This window comes from Trachypithecus francoisi, unplaced genomic scaffold, assembly GCF_009764315.1.
Source record: "Trachypithecus francoisi isolate TF-2019V2 unplaced genomic scaffold, Tfra_2.0 Lachesis_group3, whole genome shotgun sequence".
Classification (NCBI taxonomy): domain Eukaryota; kingdom Metazoa; phylum Chordata; class Mammalia; order Primates; family Cercopithecidae; genus Trachypithecus; species Trachypithecus francoisi.
This window is the reverse complement of record NW_022681468.1, coordinates 34,352,020-34,371,423: the sequence shown is the minus strand read 5'-3', so window position 1 is coordinate 34,371,423 and position 19,404 is coordinate 34,352,020. Positions and strand designations below refer to the sequence as shown.

The following is a 19,404-nucleotide window of genomic DNA, read 5'->3' as shown; positions in this document are numbered from 1 at the left end:
ACATGGGTTAGAGACAAGGGTGACATTTTTCTCATTTCTCGTGAGAGAAAGCCCAGCTCTGCCAAGCCCAGAATTTCTGACCCCTCCTGTCCCAGCACAAACCATTCAGTCTTCCCGCAGTTATTCCTGTTGCGGGGTTTTATTTCTAGGAAGCCTGTCCCTCAACCTTACCAGCCCTTGGCTTTTCAACCCAGAGGCTCGGGACATTTGAGGATTGCATGTTCGGCTGCGGGCATGGGGAATGCAGTGACTACGCCTGGTTGGCATCCCATACCACACCCAGGGGAATGGGGAAGCCAAGAGGTGGACTGAATGCAGGCTCAGGCCTCTCTCCTCGCCCCCGAGGGCATCCTCTCCAGCAGGTGACTGGGCATGACCACTGCAGTGCTGGTCTGAAACCGGTCAGTGGGTTCAGTGGAAGGTTTGACTACCATGGGAACACCCCAGCTCTCTGCCGGAGCACATCTGTCTTTGGAGCGGTCACCCACCTCCCTCTGTTCTAACAGCATCTCTTCCCTTCATAGCCCTCAACCTGAATTTCTAAGACAGATGTTTAGATGAACTCTCAATGTTACTTTACATGAAAAAACTTTGTGTCTCCAAGTGCTGTTTCTTCCCTGAGATTGGAGAAAGAAGCCAGCTCTATTCTTGGCTTCTCTTCCCCCTGGAAAGGTGATGAGGGGAGAAAGGGCTTCTCGGGCCTACGCCCTTGCACTCCATACCAACGAGTGCCAGGTTTGAAAGGAGAGGCTTCAGTTCTCTCCTGCCAGTGGGATAAGGAGGAGCCACACTACTCAACCTCAATAAAGCACTTCCCCAGCTATCAGCAGAGCCCCAGGTCAGAGCTGGCTGTTGTTCCATCAAGAACAGAGTAAAAGCCAAGCTTCGTGGTTAATGCCTGTAATCCCAGTACTTTGGGAGGCTGAAGTGAGGCTGAGACGGGAAGATTGCTTGAGCTCAGGCAGGTGGATCACTTGAAATCAGCCTGGGCAACATGCAGAAACCCTATCTTTACAAAACACACACACACACACGTGCGCACACTTTATATATAGATAGAGTCTCACTCTTAGTCCAGCCCGGAGTACAGTGGTGTGATTTCAGCTCACTGCAACCTCCGCCTCCCAGAGTTCAAGCAATTCTCCTGCCTCAGCCTCCCTAGTATAGTAGCTGGGATTACAGGCGCCTGCTACCACGCCCACCTAATTTTTTTGTATTTTTAACGGCGATGGGGTTTCGCCATGTTGTTGGTCAGGCTGGTCTCAAACTCCTGACCTCACCTCAGCCTCCCAAAGTGCTGGGATTATAGGCGTGAGCCACCATGCCCAGCCCAGGATGTCATTTTTCAAGTATTCCCTTTCAATTTATTGGTGGCCAAGGGAAAAGCCAAAGCAGATGATGGGTAATTAAGAAGGTGGGGCTTTAGAACACAAAGCTTGCCAGAACTCTAGTGTGGGTGGAACTTGATTGTATTGAGTCACCATAAGTGGACAAGGAAAGAGTTCCCAGCAGGTGAAGGGGGTATAGCTCAGGGGTAGAGCATTTGACTGCAGATCAAGAGGTCCCCGGTTCAAATCCGGGTGCCCCCTTCCCGGATGTTTTCTCACTTCCATTTAAAAGTAAATACTGTCAGCCACAGTCTTACCAGAAGATAAAGGAACTTCCAACTTGTGTTGAAATTGTTCCTCCCACATTCCAGCTGACCACTAGGACAAAAAGCCTCTTTAGGACCTCCTTTGTATTCCATTAAGACCAAGTCCCCGAGGAGATTCTAAATCTATGAGTAAGTCTGAGAGCTGTGAACACAATTTGGCCATCGGATGTGTGTCAGAGTATATATATAAATGTTCCTTCAACATATATTTTTGAAAACTTAGTACATACAAAGTTCCCTTGAATTAAAACACGAAAGAAGGGCCGGGCACAGTGGCTCACGCCTATAATCCCAGCACTTTGGGAGGCTGAATTGGGTGGATCACTTGAGTTCAAGAGTTCAAGACCAGCTGAGCCACATGGCGAAACCCCCCCCCCCACCCCCCGTCTCTACTAAAAATACACAAATTAGCCAGGCATGGTGGTGTGCGTCTATAATCCCAGCTACTTGGGAGGCTGAGGCAGGAGAATTGCTTGCAACCAGGAGGCAGAGGCTACAGTGAGCCGATATCATGCCACTGCACTCCAGCCCGGGTGACAGAGAGAGACTCCATCTCAAACAACTCTTTGATGACATCCTTTGCCATGGTCGTTAACACTACACAACTGCAACCAACCACTTTATGGGTTTTCTCTGTCAGTTTTACAGTGGCCCACCCCTTCCCCTAGTTTCTTGTCATCACCCTTAATTTGGGTGATCTGGTGTTCAGCACCAAGGGCCTTCACCAGCCACACAGGCAGGCTCATCACAGTTGGGGACAGCAGACAAGGGTGGGCCCAGTGCTTGTCTAAGGCTTTGGCAGCTTCTCGAATTCCACGTGCTAGACCATCGTGGATGAGGGCGGCCTTCAAGGCCTCTTGTACAGCAGTAATAAGGTCCATGATACCTCCAGCAGTGATGCCTTCCTGGCCCATGGCGGTGGGTTAGGGAGGAAGCTGATTCTTGAACACACCTGAGCTTCTGCCTCCGCGACTCAGTGGCGGCGGGTAAAGAGCAGCAGTTGTTCTTGGTTAACACTCACTGCACCTAAAATGTGGTCTAGGTTGCATGAAAAGGGGTTAAACTTGGCCAAGACGTTGAATAAGCATTTTGGCCAGTTTGCTTGATACTACAGTCTCTGAGCATTTTTCTTTTTTTTTTTTAGACAAGGTCTCACTCTGTCGCCCAGGCTAGAGTACAGCCGGTGTGATCTTGGCTCACTGCAGCCTTGACCTCCCAGGCTCAAGCAATTCTCCCACCTCAGTCTCCTGAGTAGCTGGGATTACAGGCGTGTGCCACCACACCGAGCTGATTTTTGAGGTTTTGGGGTATTTCTGTAGAGACAGGATTTTGCCATGTTGCTCAGGCTGGTCTAGAACTCCTGGCCTCACGCCATCCACTCACCTTGGCGTCCCAAAGCACTGGGATTACAGGGTGAGCCATCATGCCTGACCTTGAAGGATTTTCCATTTTGCCCTACTCCCCAGGTGACAATGAAAGGTAGCAAATGAGCAGGTGATTATGGTGGCAGCACGGAACTGTGATAGACCCCTTGCTAACTAGCTCAGTGTTTGCTTACTTACAGCCTTCTAGTGACAACAATGAATCGCTCACACTCATTATCAAAAATGCCCACAAATACTGGCTGGGTGCGGTGACTCACGCCTGTAATCCCAACACTTTGGGAGACCAAGGCAGGCAGATCACTTGAGGTCAGGAGTTCAAGACCAACCTGACCAACATGATGAAACCCTGTGTCTACTGAAAATACAAAAATTAACCAGGCGTGGTGGTCCACGCCTATAATCCCAGCTACTCAGGGGGCTGAGGCAGGAGAATCCCTTCAGCCCTGGAGGTGGAGGTTGCAGTGAGCCGAGATCGCACCACTGTACTCCAGCCTGAGCAACAGAGTGAGACTCCATCTCCAAAAAAAAAAAAAAAAAAAGCCCACAAATTAATACTGCCTCCTGTCCCATGTTGCTGTGGACACCCTACACTCCAACTGGCCCAACATGGTTTAGAGGGTACTGCCAGCCTCCTAGGTGTCCCCGACAAGGTTCCTCACACAGCAGCATCCTTCATCTAAGACCAAGTCAGCCCCTCCCTATTACCTGTCAGCCCTAGATCTGTCCTGGTCTAAATCTTCCACCTAACCATCCCCACAAACAATTTCAGGCTAAACTCCATTTCTTCTTGATTTCTCCATTTGCACATGTTGCTAAAAGGCTCTGGTCCCACTCTAAGTCTGTCCTCTCCAGTCCATCCACTGTACTGCCACAGGAATGATCTTTCTAGATCTTTGCTTTCGATGGCTTCCTGTGCCTCAGATAGTGTGGCCTTTTGTGATCTGACTTCATATGCCTCTCCATCCTCTTGCGCCATCTCTGCCTCACACCTGGTGCTCTCGGGACACCACGTTTCAAGCCTGTCCCCCACACGCCCGGCCCTGTACTCGAGCCACCCAACTCCTTTTCGTCCAGAAAAGTCCAACTTCTAAGGCTCAGCATAAAAGACACCTCAGGGAAGTTTCGTTTCCCCAGCACTTGACACAAGTAGACACTTGTTAAGATAGATGAACCATTTTGTGTTTTGCCAGCATGATACTGTTTTCATTCCTACAACCCTAGGAAGTAAATTTCCACACTTTACAGAAGACAAGACTGAATCTCAAGAGAGTGATTTGCCCAAGGTCTTCTGCTGATACATGTAGCAGAGCCAGCTGGGGCTCCTAGAAGTTCGAGACTCTATTAGGCCCCTTGTGTTGGGGAGAATGGGCTTCTTACTGTTCCTCTGGACATTTAAGATCTTTTTGGGTTAAGTTCAACAGTTTCCCCTTCTTTCCCTCTTTCCTTAAGACTCACTGCCTCTGCCTCCCACGGTACCTTCTGACTTGGGCCTGGCTATCATATCTTTGCTCACGTCTCCCTGCTTGCTCCTACTACCTGCCTGCCTGCTTGCACTCTTGGCTTCACGTGAATAAAAGCAGCTGTTGCAATACCGAAAAGGGTATTCTCTGTAGATGCCATAATCTGAGCAAAGGCGTGCAGACACAAATGCTCCTAGTAGTCCAGGGCAGTCAGAACTGAGTTGCCGTGGTGGATGGGAAATCCATTCAGGCTCTGCTTGTGTTGCAATATTTTTGTGTTTGTTTTCATAGAGACAGAGTCTTGCTATGATGCCCAGGCTGGTCTCAAACTCCTGGCCTCAAGTGAACCTCCCACCTCAGCCTCCCAAAGTGCTGGGATTATAGGCACGAGCCACCATGCCCAGCCGAGTTCCAGTATCTTTGGACATGAAATGGAGTTATCTAAGGATAATGCCCGAGCGTCAGAGAGATTCTGGCTAGAGTTCAGGGTATGGCCAGTTTAAGATGGCCATTAAAAAAGTGGCAGTGGATAAGTCCCTCAGTACAGCATCATGTACTGGAGGACTCCACGTCCCACTGTCTACAAATGGTAGTGTCAAAGACGGCTCTGGTCAGATGAGCCTATCACCAAATTACAGATTATCTAATCCCATAAAACCCCATACCCTATAGGCTTTAGTGTTCATGAGTATGTGATGATTTCCAAAGTACATTTTAAAAAAATAATTATACCAGGTGCAATTTAAGAGTTAGGAGTTAGAATACGCTCAGATTTTGTACAGTAACTAAAACATCTTTTTCATGATGAGAAGAATTACAGACTGCGATTGTGGGTTCCATCGTCTTTCCCTAATGATGGTGGGTCTGAAATGGAAAATGCAAATATAGCTGCAAAATTAACATTAAATCAGAAATTTTTTTAACTCTCGGAAGCTGGTCAGGAGTAGTGACTCACCCCTGTAATCCCAGCACTTTGGGAGGCCAAGGCGGCAGAGTGCTTGAGCCCAGGAGTTCAAGACCAGCTTTGGCAACAGGGCAAAACCCCATCTCTATAAAATTTAAAAAAAAAAAATTTGAAGCTTAGCTCATGTTATATATAGGCTAGATCAACTTGCTTAATCTCTCAGCCAGTGAGTCTTTTTAATGAAAGATAAAGTTGCTTTTAGTGAAAAAGTGTTACTGCCAGAGGCCATGAGAATCTCCAAGGCCAATGGAAATGATCAAAGCTAAGCTTGCTGACCACACTAGCAGGTACCTTGATTCTTAACTTTACTCCTAAGGAAAAAATACTGACCTTACCTGGAAATGCAAAAGAATTCACAAGCTGTGAAGGGGAAGGAAAACAGGGAGAGAAGCTCTACAGGGCAATGATGATAGAAGGGGTCCAGGCCTGCCTGGACTCAGGCCAGCTTGGAGTGTGCCCGGCAATGCTGGGCTTCTGATCCTCTAGGAGCCAGCACCTTAGGCTGTAAGACAAGAACACTACTGTGGACCTTCCAGTTTGGCTGTGAGAATTAACTATGTAAAGCTCTTAGTATAGTGCCAGGCATGTAACAGGCACCTAAATACTGGTTCTCTTTGCTTTTCCGTTCCCAAATAAATCAGCGGTTAAACCCAAGGGATGTTTAAGGATCCCACTGGGTCTCACTGATCAGGAGACTGCGTCATTCTCGGCCACAAGTTGCAATCTCCAGACACAGCCCTCGGGGATATGTTCAACAACTGTCTGTACCTATGAGCAAGTCTTTTAAACCAGAAAGTGATTAAAAGCCTTTATGTGGCTCCCCTGAAAAGCAGAGGGGACTAAATTCTGTTACTACATGCCAGGGTAGTGGTTACTTCTGGTGGGGGGAGGGACCAGGGGTTCTTGGGGGACAGCCACGTTCTGTTTCTTAATCTGGGTGCTGATTGGTTATGTAGTGTTCCGTCTGAGAAAATCAAGCTGAATTATAGATGTATAATAGTTCAATAGGTTTGTTTTTGTTGTTGAGACAGGGTCTTGCTCTGTCACCCAGGCTGGAGTACAGTGGCATCTCCAAGACTCAAGCAATCTTCCTACCTCCGCCTCCTGAGTAGCTGGAATTACAGGTGTCCACTGCCACACTCAGCTTTTAGGGGGAGGTTTTCTTGGTAGAGACAGGGTTCGCTCACCACGTTGCCCAGGCTGGTCTCAAACTTTTGGACTTAAGTGATACACCCACCTTGGCCTCCCAAAGCCCTGGGATTACAGGCATGAGTGACAGTGCCTAGCCAGGACTATGTATCTTAAACCTAGGGAGTGAAAATCAAGACTAATACCCCATCTCTTCTACTGTGCAAGAGGATTCCTCTACAGACCCTGACCCGACAGCTGCCAGAACGTAACCCAGAGAACCCAAGCTGTGAAACTACTACCACTGAGCCTTGCTCAGTCAATGCCACGGCTGCAGAAAGGGGGTCTGCCAGGTGACCCCAGCTGCAGAAAGGTCTGAGGAACAGCTCTAAGTCAGGATAAGTGGTGAGTGAGAACGTGGAGGCCCTCTAGTCACTAGAGAGAATTACATGACCGTCAGCTATTGCCTTCCCTAAATAAAGGAATATTCATGACAAATACAAAGCTCTGGTCCCAGTCAGCACACTGATCTGGGCGGGGCATGCTATCTAGAGAAGGGCTGGGGACAACAGGCTGTGGTCATGAGACTGACATCCACTCTACAGGATCATGGTTTGGGGGTACTTGGCTATGGTGTTTTTTGTTTTTTTAGACAGAGTTTCACTCTTGTTGTTCAGGCTGGAATGCAATGGCACAACCTCGGCTCAGCACAACCTCTGCTTCCCGAGTTCAAGCAATCCTTCTGCCTCAGCCTCCCAAGTAGCTGGGATTACAGGTGTGCGCCACCATGCCTGGCTAATTTTTTGTATTTTTAGTAGAGACAGGGTTTCTCCATGTTGGTCAGACCGGTCTCGAACTCCCGACCTAAGGTGAGCCCCCCGCCTCGGCCTCCCAAAGTGCTGGGATTACAGGCATGAGACACTGCGCCCGGCCAGCTATGGTTTTGAAAAAGTTCTTATTTGTCAGAGTAAAAGACTGCAGTATTTGCAGGTAAAATATTACCACCCTAGAAACATGCCCCTTACTTGGCCTCTGCTTTGGAAGCCACCATCAGCTGGAGAGAGACGGTGGCCAGAAGGCACTGATGGAATGAGAGGAAAGAGCCAGCACAGTCGAGATGCAGGAAGATTCCTTTATGATGGCGAATTGGATGGTACACAGTTCTAGAGTAGGGCCCCAGTCACTGGGCCCCAGGAGGCAGGAGGAGCAGGGCTGAGAGGGATGACACACTCCAGGGCTCATGTCACACCGATACGCGCGCCAGGAATGACCGCCATATACTTCCCTAAAGCTCAACCCATCCGCCAGTTCAGTCAAGAATTACACTTTAATTCTTCATGTTTGGCCACTGAAGATCAAACCCACCATGATGACAGATTTCAGCACAACGGGCTCTTTCCAGTCACGACAGACAGATGTCCAGGCTCTTGAGGAGAAACAAAAGTTCCTTTGACTTCTCTTGCAAGGACCAAAGAGATAAATTTTTTCTTTATGATCTGTTGAAATTATATATAGACTTTTAAAAACAACTAACAATCCATCCTGTGCTCTGTTTCCCTGGAAGGTTTCTCATGGTCGCCCCTCTGAGAGCTAGAGGGGTTATGTGTCGGGGAACAAAGGATTAAGACACTTTAAAATAAGCAATGAAAATCCTAGTGTGACACTCAGAAGCAGACGGTGGGCTCGAGGGGACGGAGGGGGGGAGGCGGGCGCTTCGATTGAGGAGCTGGGCGCCGCCTTTTGGGAAAAGCCGAGTGGAGAAAGAAGCGTCGGGGCAGGAAGCCCTGCTGGGGAGGCTCAGTTCCTTCCTTGCCATCCCCTGGGGGACCAGTGACAGCACAGCCCCTGCATTTCCACTTCTCAGGGCTGAAGACCCGACCTCTGACCCTCCACCCACTCTGGTGACCTGCACACTAAGTTGGGTGGTCTCTGACTAAAACATGCTTAAGCCAAGAATTGGGATTCGACTCCCAGGAGACCCAGGGAGAATTCCCTTCAGGCCGTTTCAGGCAGGAAGGACCTGGGAGGCTCACTCCCCAGGCAGCTGACAGGCATGGAGGGAAGAGCCAAGGACAGGAGAGGCTTCCAAGGCTCCGACAGCAGCAGAGGGAGGGGCCAGCCACGCGGTGGCCGTGGACCTGGCTCGGCTCGCGAGGAAGACGTGCTGCCACTGCCACCTCACCCTGTGCGGCGGCCACTGTGTGAAGTCTTCGCAGCCAGCAGCAGCCTCGATATGCCCCGAGTGCCTTTCATATGTATATATGAGAGAGATATATACACATATATATTCATTATTTTTAACTGAAATAAATGCAACAGATTCAGGTTCATTCCCCTTTGTGTTGAGTTGCTCAGTCCCCTGCCCTGAGGGGTTCATGCCTTCGGGCCTGCCGCCAGGCTCACCTCCACTAAGGGAAAGTGGCCCTGGGATGCGGAGAGGAGAGGACACACACCACAGCAGGTGACCGGGAGGAGGGCCTACCTCGCGAGACTGTTTCTAACCCTGAGAACCTAAGGAATTGTGAAGGACTCGGAGAGGGGGCTGGGGTTAAAGGTCACCGGGCTTTTTATTGCAGTTGAAGCAGACTCGGACGGGATGGTCCCAGCCACGAGAAGGGACAGCCCGGCGGTCATGGGAGCACTCGTCACAGAAGCCCTGTCCGCAGGCCCGGCAGTGGTGCTTGGAGAGCTTGATGCTGAACTCCTTCCGACAGTTGTGGCAGTGCAGGATTTCGTGGTCAGGCACCCAGTACGCAGGCCTGGCCGCATCCTTGACCAGACCTATAGCGGGAACAATGGTCAGGACATCCAAAGCCCAATACCCCAAGGCCCAACTAGGAAGAGGGCATCCTCAGATGCTTACTGGCTTATAATCCCAACTGCACACAGAACCGCTGACAGAGATTTTTTAAAATGCAGATGCCCAGGCTCTGCCACTCATATCCAGATCAGAGTCTTTGGGGCTGTAGCATAGGCATTGATTTTCCCTTTTCCTTTTTCTTTTTTCTCATTTTTAAAAATTTTTTGGAATCAGAGTCTCATTCTGTCGCCCAGGTTAGAGTGCAGTAGCACAATTTCAGCTCACAACCTCTGCCTCCTGGGTTCAAACAATCCTCGCACCTCAGCCTCCCAAGTAGCTGGGACTGTAGGCGTGCACCACCATACCTGGCTGCTTTTTGTAGAGACAGGGTTTCACCATGTTGTCCAGGCTGGTCTCGAACTCCTGGCCTCAAGTGATCTGACCATCTCAGCTTCCCAAAGTGCTGGGACTGTAGGCCTAAGATTATAGGCATGAGCCACCGTGCCCTTTCTTTTCTCTTTTGTGACAGGGTCTCACTCTGTTACCCAGGCTGGTCTCAAATTCCTAGGACTCAAGGGACCCTCCTGCCTGAGCCTCCCAAGTAGCTGGCATTATAGGCATGCACTCCCATACCCAGCTCCTTGATATGTATATATCTTTGAAGCCCTCTTTGTAAACTGAAGGAGCAGCCATGCTAAGAAGCCCTGGAAGAACTATAAGGAAGTCTGGGCTCTGGAGTCAGACACTCAAATTCCAATTCTATTGAGATCAGGTTAATCAGCAGCTGCTGGATTAAGAAAGGTTAGCTAAGGCTGGGCATGGTGGCTCACAACTATAATCCCAGCCCTTTGGGAGGCAGAGGTAGGCGGACCACTCGAGGTCAGCAGTTCAAGACCAGTCTGGCCAACATGGTGAAACTCTGTCTCTACTAAAAACACAAAAATTAGCCAGGCATGGTGGTGTAACCCCAGCTACTTGGGAGCCTGAGACATGAGAATGGCTTAAACCTGGGAGGTGGAGGTTGCAGTGAGCCAAGATCACGTCACGTCACTCCAACCTGGACAAAAGAACAAGAGTCAGTCTCAAAAAAAAAAGAAAGAAAGAAAGAAAGAGAGGAGAGGAGAGGAAGAGAGGAAGAGAGAAAGAAGAAAGAAAGGAAAGAAAGAAAGAAGAAGAAAGAAAGAAGAAAAGAAAAAGAAAGAAGAAAGAAAGAAAAAGAAGAAAGAAAAGAAAGAGAGAGAGAGAAAGAAAGAAAGAAAGAAAGAAAGAAAGAAAGAAAGAAAGAAAAGAAAGAAAGAAAGAAAGGTTAGCTAACCTCTCAGGGGCTTACTCATCTTTAACAAGCCACCTTCAAGAGCTGTGATGAGGATGAGAAGAAAGAACATGCCTGACATACTGGCCCGGTACCCAACACCCTGTGGGTGCTCAGGATGGGAGCACTTGGTAAGGACAGCCAGCAGGCTATGCTGTGCCTTCTGTGCCAAGGACAGTCCTTGCCTCTCCCAGGTACCCCTGAGGACAGATGCAACCTGAGATTTAAGCTTGGGCAAATCCAGCAATTCCTACGTCATCTACTCACTTTGTGAGCCGCAATGAGGAAATCTGCTCCAGGCCATTTTCATCACTACCCACGTTTGCTTGCTCCCCTACCGTGTGCCACGCTGCCCCAGGCCTGGCCAGCCTTGCCTCAGCCCGCCATGCACTGGTTGATTTCCCTCCCTCTCCACCTCGCCATCCTGAATACAAATACCCCTCTCACATCCAGGGCTGGGGAGCTATCTTTTTTTTTTTTTTTTTTGAGACAGAGTCTTGCTCTGTCGCCCGGGCTGGAGTGCAGTGGCCGGATCTCAGCTCACTGCAAGCTCCGCCTCCCGGGTTTTACGCCATTCTCCTGCCTCAGCCTCCCAAGTAGCTGGGACTACAGGCTCCCACCACCTCGCCCAGCTAGGTTTTTTTTTTTGTATTTTTAGTAGAGATGGGGTTTCACCGTGTTAGCCAGGATGGTCTCGATCTCCTGACCTCGTGATCCGCCCGTCTCGGCCTCCCAAAGTGCTGGGATTACAGGCTTGAGCCACCGTGCCCGGCCAAGGAGCTATCTTTTTTTTTTTTTTTTTGAGATGGAGTCTCGCTCTGTTGTCCAGGCTGGAGTGCAGTGGATCCATCTCAGCTCACTGCAAGCTCTGCCTTCTGGGTTTACGCCATTCTCCTGCCTCAGCCTCCCGAGTAGCTGAGACTACAGGTGCCTGCCACCACGCCCGACTAATTTTTTTGTAGAGATGGGGTTTCACCGTGTTAGCCAGGATGGTCTAGATCTCCTGACCTCATGATCCGCCTGCCTCAGCCTCCCAAAGTGCTGGGATTACAGGCCTGAGCCACTGCGCCTGGCCAGCTATTTTAAATCTTAAACTAACAGTCTGGCTGGTGTGACAGACTAAAGACAGCCATAGAATCTTTGACCCACTTTCCATCTTTGACACTCCTGCCCCCTCCCTTGAATCTAGGCAAGCCCTGTGACTGCAGCAGACTCCAGGAGATGACAGCAGAAGTGCCCGTCTGCAGTCCTAGGCCCTAAGAGATGTGCAGCTTTAGCCAGGCGCAGTGTCTCACGCCTGTAATCCCAGCACTTTGGGAAGCAGAGGTGGGTGGATGACTTGAGGTCGGAGTTTGGGACCAGCCTGGTCACCATGGTGAAGCCCCGTCTCTGCTAAAAATACAAAAATTAGCTGGGCATGGTGGCACGTGCCTGTAATCCCAGCTGCTCAGGACGCTGAGGTAGGAGAATCGCTTGAACCCAGAAGGCAGAGGTTGCAGTGAGCCAAGATCGCACCACTACACTCTAGCCTGGGTGACAGAGTGAGACTCCATCTCGAAAAAAAAAAAAAAAAAAGAGATGGGCAGCTTCCACTTTCTGTCTCTTGGAACATTAGCTCCTGGAACCCTGACATCACTTAAGAAGTGCCAGAGGAACCACTGAAGAGGCCTGGAAGATACACAGAGCGGGTGAGTCTCTGCTACACACAACCTAACTGTCCCTGCCAAGGCACCCAGCTTGTAAGTGAGGTCAGCTTGCACCCTTGAGACCAGACCACTCCAGCTGCCACCCTGGAATATCAGGTAGTAACTAGAGGCAATGCCACTTGGAGCTGAATAATTACCCTTCCTGACTTCTAGACCTACAAAGACATCAAAAATGGTTGTTTTAAGCCTTTACATTTTAAGGTAGCTTGTTACACAGCACTAGATGCTATAAGAGAATATGGCCTCCAGGAATAAACATGAAACTACTAAGGCATTCAGCAGAAGTAAGCAAATGTATGGCATTGTGTAATTGATTCCTTACCGCCCATCTCAATATAGGTTGGCAAGCCTCTACAAAGTGAGAGCCCAGGGCACCCGAAACCCCTCAACCCACATCCGCTACACCCAAGAGAAGCACTGCCAGGCCCACCTAGTGGTATGTCAATGGCTGTCACCACAGCTCCCAGAGTGTTCTGCACGGCTTCGCCCACCTTCCGAGCAATGAGTGTTCCACCTTCATCGTCCACCTGTGCCTCGGTAATAGCTGTAGACAATAATAAAGGAAAAGCTGTCACCTCTAAGTCCTCTCCCAAATGGAAAACTCAGGGACCAACAGCAGAATGCTTCTGGATTCTGATCCCAGACACCACTGTGCTGTCCTGCAACTATTGCAAAGGTCTGCGCTGTGGGTCAGGTCGGCCCAGACCCTGAAATTAGATGACATCTGTTAGTCCTTTATCTGCAACCTTCCAGGGCTCCTTTATCACCCTTTTAAATTAAGGCAGAAAGGTTCTAGGAGCAAAAACTAGAATGTTCTCAAAGGAGAAGACTGGTCTAAGCCATCTCTGGTAAATACTGCAGCCTTTTCAGAACTCAGTTGCTATGTGTGCATTCCCTTCCCCCAGAAGCACCTCTGCAGCTGAGAACACAGGACAGGTTCGAGCCCCTGAGGAACAGCACCCATAGGACGCTGTTAACAAGGAGCTTAGAGGCTGACTGGTCGAGACCAGAAGTGCTCTCACAAGGGAGATGTGGGTAGAAGCGGGATTGGGGTGTCTGGATATCCAGTTCTTAGCACCCAGGGCCAAGGTGGGAGGTTCTCCCCTCCACCCCTGCAGCTCCCAGGCCCCACATTACCTAACTGGACATTCCTGGCTTCGTAGCAGTTGTCACACACCCGCACCGGCGCAGGGCCCCAGCCCCGCTCAGGCACTGGCCGGGTCTTTGATGAGCAGCTGTCACAGAAGCCCTCCCCACAGGCTCGGCAGTGATGCTTAGTGTCGTTATCTTTAAAGGACGTCGCACACTTGTTGCAGCTCTGTTCCAAGCCCAAAACAAAACACAGAGGCAGGGAGGTATGGTCCATGTCTGCTCAGCTGAGAAAGTCAACAAGACCCTGGAGCAAGCAGAAACTAAGGCAGGTGGTGTTAGCTCAACAAGGACAAAAGCTTTCTAGTACCGCGTTATCTGAGAGTGAAAAGGAAGCCTGGTGGGCAGTGAGTTTCCTTTCACTAAGTGTCTGGGTTGAAGCTGGGTGCTCTCTTGCTATGGATGCTGTAGCATTAATGTCAAGCTGACGATGACCCTAAATAACCTCTAAAGACCTTTTTTCCTCCAGATTCTCACATATCTAAGCAATATTCACTGGTCATCACACACAAGGAAACAAACTCACCAAAGAGAAAATACTTGCAAGAAAACACGAAGGGAAATCAATGGACAAAGAGAAAACTGGCTGCCTCAACGACTCCTCCCCTTCCCAGTACTCACAGAGCTCACGGCACTGGCAGAAAATGTTTCCATCTCCCTCACAGAATAAGCTTAGCACAGGGCAAAGCGGCATTAGGCAGGATGGGCTGTGCCAGGGGTGGAGGGGCATCCTGCCAAACCATACCAGAATCTGGGAGTTGGGCCTCCAGTAGGCAGGGGCGATCTGGTCTGTCAGCCAGGAAGTCACAGCCTTGGTGGGTCCAAGGCTAAGCTCAGACACTGACTGAGCCATGAAGTTCATCCCGTCCAACAGGCGCTGGGCAGCATTGTTGTTGTCCTTCAGAAACCCATCAGTCTGAAATGAAAAGCAGGCTTCCATCATGCTCTGAGAAGGGAGTGAAAGGAAGGAGGAAGAGGGATGTTTGGTGAGTTGCACTCTCACCGTGGCCAACTCAGAACCATTAACTCCCTGGCAGGGAAGAACGGAGACACCAGGAATCCCTTGGCTTTATTCTCTCCAAAGCGACCATAAGATTTGATGTGTATGGGAAGCCGAGACGGGCGGGTCACAAGGTCAGGAGATCGAGACCATCCTGGCTAACACCGTGAAACCCCGTCTCAATTAAAAATACAAAAAAAAAATTAGCCGGGCATGGTGGCAGGCGCCTGTAGTCCCAGCTACACGGGAGGCTGAGGCAGGAGAATGGCGTGAACCCGGGAGGCAGAGCTTGCAGTGAGCCGAGATGGCACCACTGCACTCCAGCCTAGGCGACAGAGCGAGACTCCATCTCAAAAAAAAAAAAAAAAGATTTGATGTGTAGCTGTTCAATTTAGGACTTACTAAGCCCATATAATGCAGGAGATGACACCTCCTTCAGGAGGCCCCCCACCGCAGGCTTAGTTAAGAATCTTTCCTCTCAGTTCTTCTAATACTTGGACATCTCTAGGAATCCTATTTCTGTGTGTCTAAGTACAATATCCATTTATGTATCTGACTCCCTGTTAAACTCTGAACTCCCTGACAATAACTCTTTTTCATTTTTTTTTGTATTTTGCAAAGTAACTAGCTCAATGCTGGGCATAAGGTACACAACAATGTATGCTGAAATAATGAATAAATGAAGGAAGGAATGAACGAGCAAACAAACAGCAGGGAAGACATCTGTATCCTCCCTAATTTCAAGGACTGTGAGGAATGTGACCTGACAGTAAATTACTGCAGTCCTGTTTTCCTGGAATATAAACTATCTTATCACCTTTACTTTCGTACTATAAGGCCATGTTAAATCCTTGGGACAGAATGGCATAAACCATTATGCCAAGGAGGTGGGCTCCAATAATGAGACTACTATACAGTAACAGATTTCAGTGGGCCTGAAAATTAGAAAAAGGAGGAGAAAAATAAGGAAATCTTCAGTTTTATGGTACCTATAGGATCCAGGAAAGCTCAGGAGGGGACCTGCAGGTAGGACTAGGCTGAACGGTGGCTTTAGGAATCACCCAGTGAGGACAATGTCGCAGAGTCAAATAAGTCCCTCAGGGAAAATCACTTGTCTTTTTCGCATGAAAGGAAAAGGTTTTGGATTTGTTGTGATTTATGGACAACGCTAAGTGTGAACAGTGATTTAATGCAGAATGAAAGCATGATATCACTGCCTCATAAACAGATTTATATTTCTGACATCTGGAATTCAAAAATCAAATTAAAAAATAATCATTAGGCTGGGCACCATGGCTCACGCCTGTAATCCCAGCACTTTGGGAGGCCGAGCTGGGCGGATCACCTGAGGTGGGGAGTTTGAAACCAGCCTGACCAACAAGGAGAAATCCCATTTCCACTGAAAATACAAAATTAGCCGGGTGCAGTGGTCATGCCTGTAATCCCAGTGACCTGGGAAGCTAAGGCAGGAGAAGCACTTGAACGGGAGGTAGAGATTGCAGTGAGCCAAGATCTCACCATTGCACTTCAGCCTGGGGAATAAGAGCGAAATTCCGTCTCAAAAAAAAAGAAAAAAAAGATTAAGGGTCTATAGGAATCCCACTTCTTAGAATATACTTCAAGAAAATTTCCTAAAACAAAAAAAGGCTTTTTTACACAAAAATGGTCACTAGCATTTTAATGATTTTTTTAAAAGGTGCAAATAAAACTAAATAAAATAGCGTTATGAGAATAAAAACAGAAAAAAGGCATGTAAATTATATTTGCACCTAGAAAAACATACACATATAGAAAATGAACGACTAGAACATGAAAAAATGTTTTATTTGCCAAAGGAGTAAAACTATAGATTTTTGGTTTATTTCATTTAAAGTTGTACTTCTAATATATATGCAAGAAGAAATAAAAACAATTAAAGGTCTAGAGAACAAAAAAGCTCTCCAGATCATGCCATTCTAAACCACCAACATTCTGAAATTCATGGCTAACCTTAATTTTAAGCAGGCTCCGGTTTTCTACACACATGAAAAACTGAACGACACGAGATAAAGGAAAATAGAGAAATCCAACAGTTCTTACTCCAGGCCACACGTGCACAATCTCTGTCCGCACCACCGTATCCACAGGATCTTGGTTTCCAAACCAGTACTGCCGACTACGATAGACCACGCCACAGTTAGGACATTCGATCACATACCTACAAGAAAGGCAAATCAATACGGTTACCCAGCCAGGTGCCTGGGGAGACAAACAGACTAGAAAACCTTTAGCCATGTTTTTTAAACTCACCCAGACCAGGCATATTTTGCGAGACCCATCCAGGGGGAGTCAGTGGAAGCAGATGTTTTGGGCACTACACTGACTTCCTCGCCTCTCTCATAGCAGGCCTGAAACAGGAAACACTCTGCTAGCTTATTGTTTGTCTTTTGTTTGTTTGTTTTAATAGACACAGAGTTTTACCAGCCCAGGCTGGTCGCGAACTCCTGGGCTCAAGCGATCCGCCCGCCTCAGCCTCCCAAGGTTCTGGGATTATAGGTGTGATCTGCCATGCCCAGCCTTCTGCTAGCTTTTCCTATGTACACCACACCCCCCACATCCATCCCAACTCTCCACAAACCAAACCAGCTGAGAGACTTTCAGACTCTGGAGTTAGCGCCTCAGAAGAAGGTTCATTCCTCTAAAGAAGTCATTCCCCAGAATGGTAATGAACTGAGTGTGTGTCCATCCTGGGCCCAGAAACCGGGTTTAAATTATATACCTGTCACAGACAGGAGGACAATACAACACTAGTGTCCTAGTGTCCTGAAGAGCACTTCTGCTCTTAAGAATGAATGTTCGGCAGGGCGCGGTGGCTCATGTCTGTAATCTCAGCACTTTGGGAGGCTGAGGCGGGCGGATCAAGAGGTCAAGAGGTCAAGACCATCCTGGCCAAGATGGTGAAACCCCATCTCTATTTTTAAAAAAATACACAAATTAGCCAGACATAGTGGGGAGCGCCTGTAGTTCCAGCTACTCGGGAGGCTGAGGCAGGAGAATCACTTGAACCCGGGAGGTGGAGGTTGCAGTGAGCCAAGATCACGCCACTGCACTCTAGCCTGGCGACAGAGTGAGACTCTGTCTCAGAAGGTCGGGCGCGGTGGCTCACACCTGTAATCCCAGCACTTTGGGAGGCCTAGGCAGGCAGACTACCTGAGGTCAGGAGTTCGAGACCAGCTTGGCCAACATGGAGAAACCTCGTCTCTACTAAAAATACAAAAATTAGTTGGGCATGTTGCCACATGTCTGTAATCCCAGCTACTCAGGAGGCTCAGGCAGGAGAACTGCTTCAGCCTGGGAAATGGAGGTTGCAGTGAGCCGAGATTGTGCCACTGCACTCCAGGCTGGCTGACAGAGTAAGACTCTGTCTCAAAAAAAAAAAAAAAGAATGAATGTTCGATGTAAATGACCCTTACATACAAGCTCAACAGAATGAGGAGAAAATAAGCTTAAAACAGTAAACAAAGGGACTCTCACCAATGAGGACATGTGAGTGCTTTTTGTTAGAGCTGGAGAGAAGTTCCAGAAATATTCTATTTGAATATCAAATACTTCGGCATGCAGCAAAAAATGACCCCAAGATAGTCTTGCCAAAGAGAGGGTGGTCAGCAAGCCCGCTGCTGACACAGGGAGGAGCTCAGAGGACTCACCTTGCAAGTATACACTCGGTTGTCATACTGGTGGGAGTATCTGCAGCGGCTCTTGGCTTCATGAGGCACTCCTTCCTTCCCATGATTCATGCTGTTCTTACATCCAACCCTGAATGAAGTCCAAAGATTGACAATGAGATGGCTAAAATAGGAGCCAGTGCCACTTATACAGAACAGTCTGACCCTGAGCCAGGCACAAGGCTAAGACCAGACCTTGATTACTAACTGGGCCTCAGATGCTGCACACAGAAAGGGTAGCCGGAAACCCACATGCCTCTGTGTTACACTTGCAATCAACAGCACTACACAGGTACAGCGACTACTATCCTTGTATGAGGACACAGGGGAAAAAGAAATCTCAGCCTGGCACAGTGGCTCATGTCTGTAATCCCAGTACTTTGGGAGGCCGAGGGGGGCAGATCACTTGAGGTCAGAAGTTCAAGACCAGCCTGGCCAACATGGTGAAATGCCGTCTCTAACAAAAATACAAAAATTAGCTGGGCATGGTGGCGGGCACCCGTAGTCCCAGGTACTTGGGAGGCTGAGGCACAAGAATCATTAGAACCCAGGAGGTGGGGATTGCACTGAGTTCGAGACCAGCCTGACCAACATGGAGAAACCCCATCTCTACTAAAAAAACAAAAAAATTAGCCAGGCATAGTGGTGCATGCCTGTAATCCCAGCTACTCAGGAGGCTGAGGCAGGAGAATTGCTTGAACCCAGGAGGCGGAGGTTGCGGTGAGCAGAGATCACGTTGCTATACTCCATCCTGGGCAACAGAGCGAGACTCCATATCAAAAACAAACAAACAAAAAACCCCAGAAATCTCTTCTTGGAAAAACTACCTGTCCCCTCAGCAGAAATGGAGGAGCCAGAAGATACCAACTTGACCAGAGAGGAAACATGAATGGCTCTCAGAAGACTCAAAAAATCCAAACAAGATGAAATGGAACATTTTACCCAGAACAGGCTGCCAAGATGCAAAATGAAAACCAACCCCAAAATTTGGCAATGCTTTAAGGGGAGGCTTAGGTTGAACAAGCCTTCCAAATGAACAGTGAGCTCTGCCATCCTGACAATGCAAAAACAGAGATCAGGACTTTAGAATTTCACTATGATTCCAATGGGAAAGTTCCAGAAATCCTGAGGAGGCTCACATT

The 19,404-nt window shown here is 48.7% G+C and overlaps 1 protein-coding gene, 1 non-coding gene and 1 pseudogene across 7 annotated transcripts in view; 1 reads left to right on the top strand and 2 right to left on the bottom strand.

Moving 5' to 3' along the window:
• Positions 1-642: 642 nt before the first annotated feature.
• On the bottom strand, positions 643-2,635 carry LOC117071012 (annotated as a pseudogene).
• Positions 1,518-1,589, top strand: TRNAC-GCA. The gene has a single exon. It is a non-coding gene; the product is annotated as a tRNA-Cys (tRNA).
• A 5,074-nt stretch (positions 2,636-7,709) lies between the features above and the next one.
• ZFYVE1 (zinc finger FYVE-type containing 1) overlaps positions 7,710-19,404 on the bottom strand; it is a 63,828-nt gene continuing 52,133 nt past the window's right edge. For 5 of the 6 annotated variants that reach the window (XM_033187527.1, XM_033187529.1, XM_033187528.1 and 2 more), the window contains 7 exons: positions 18,245-18,353; positions 16,848-16,945; positions 16,638-16,755; positions 14,304-14,474; positions 13,547-13,727; positions 12,840-12,953; positions 7,710-9,372 (listed from right to left, as the gene is read on the bottom strand). In XM_033187527.1, coding sequence (XP_033043418.1) covers positions 9,140-9,372; positions 12,840-12,953; positions 13,547-13,727; positions 14,304-14,474; positions 16,638-16,755; positions 16,848-16,945; positions 18,245-18,353 — 1,024 coding nt within the window. In that variant the 3' untranslated portion in view covers positions 7,710-9,139. The remainder of the gene's footprint in view (positions 9,373-12,839; positions 12,954-13,546; positions 13,728-14,303; positions 14,475-16,637; positions 16,756-16,847; positions 16,946-18,244; positions 18,354-19,404) is intronic. The other variant, XM_033187530.1, reaches the window with a different exon arrangement.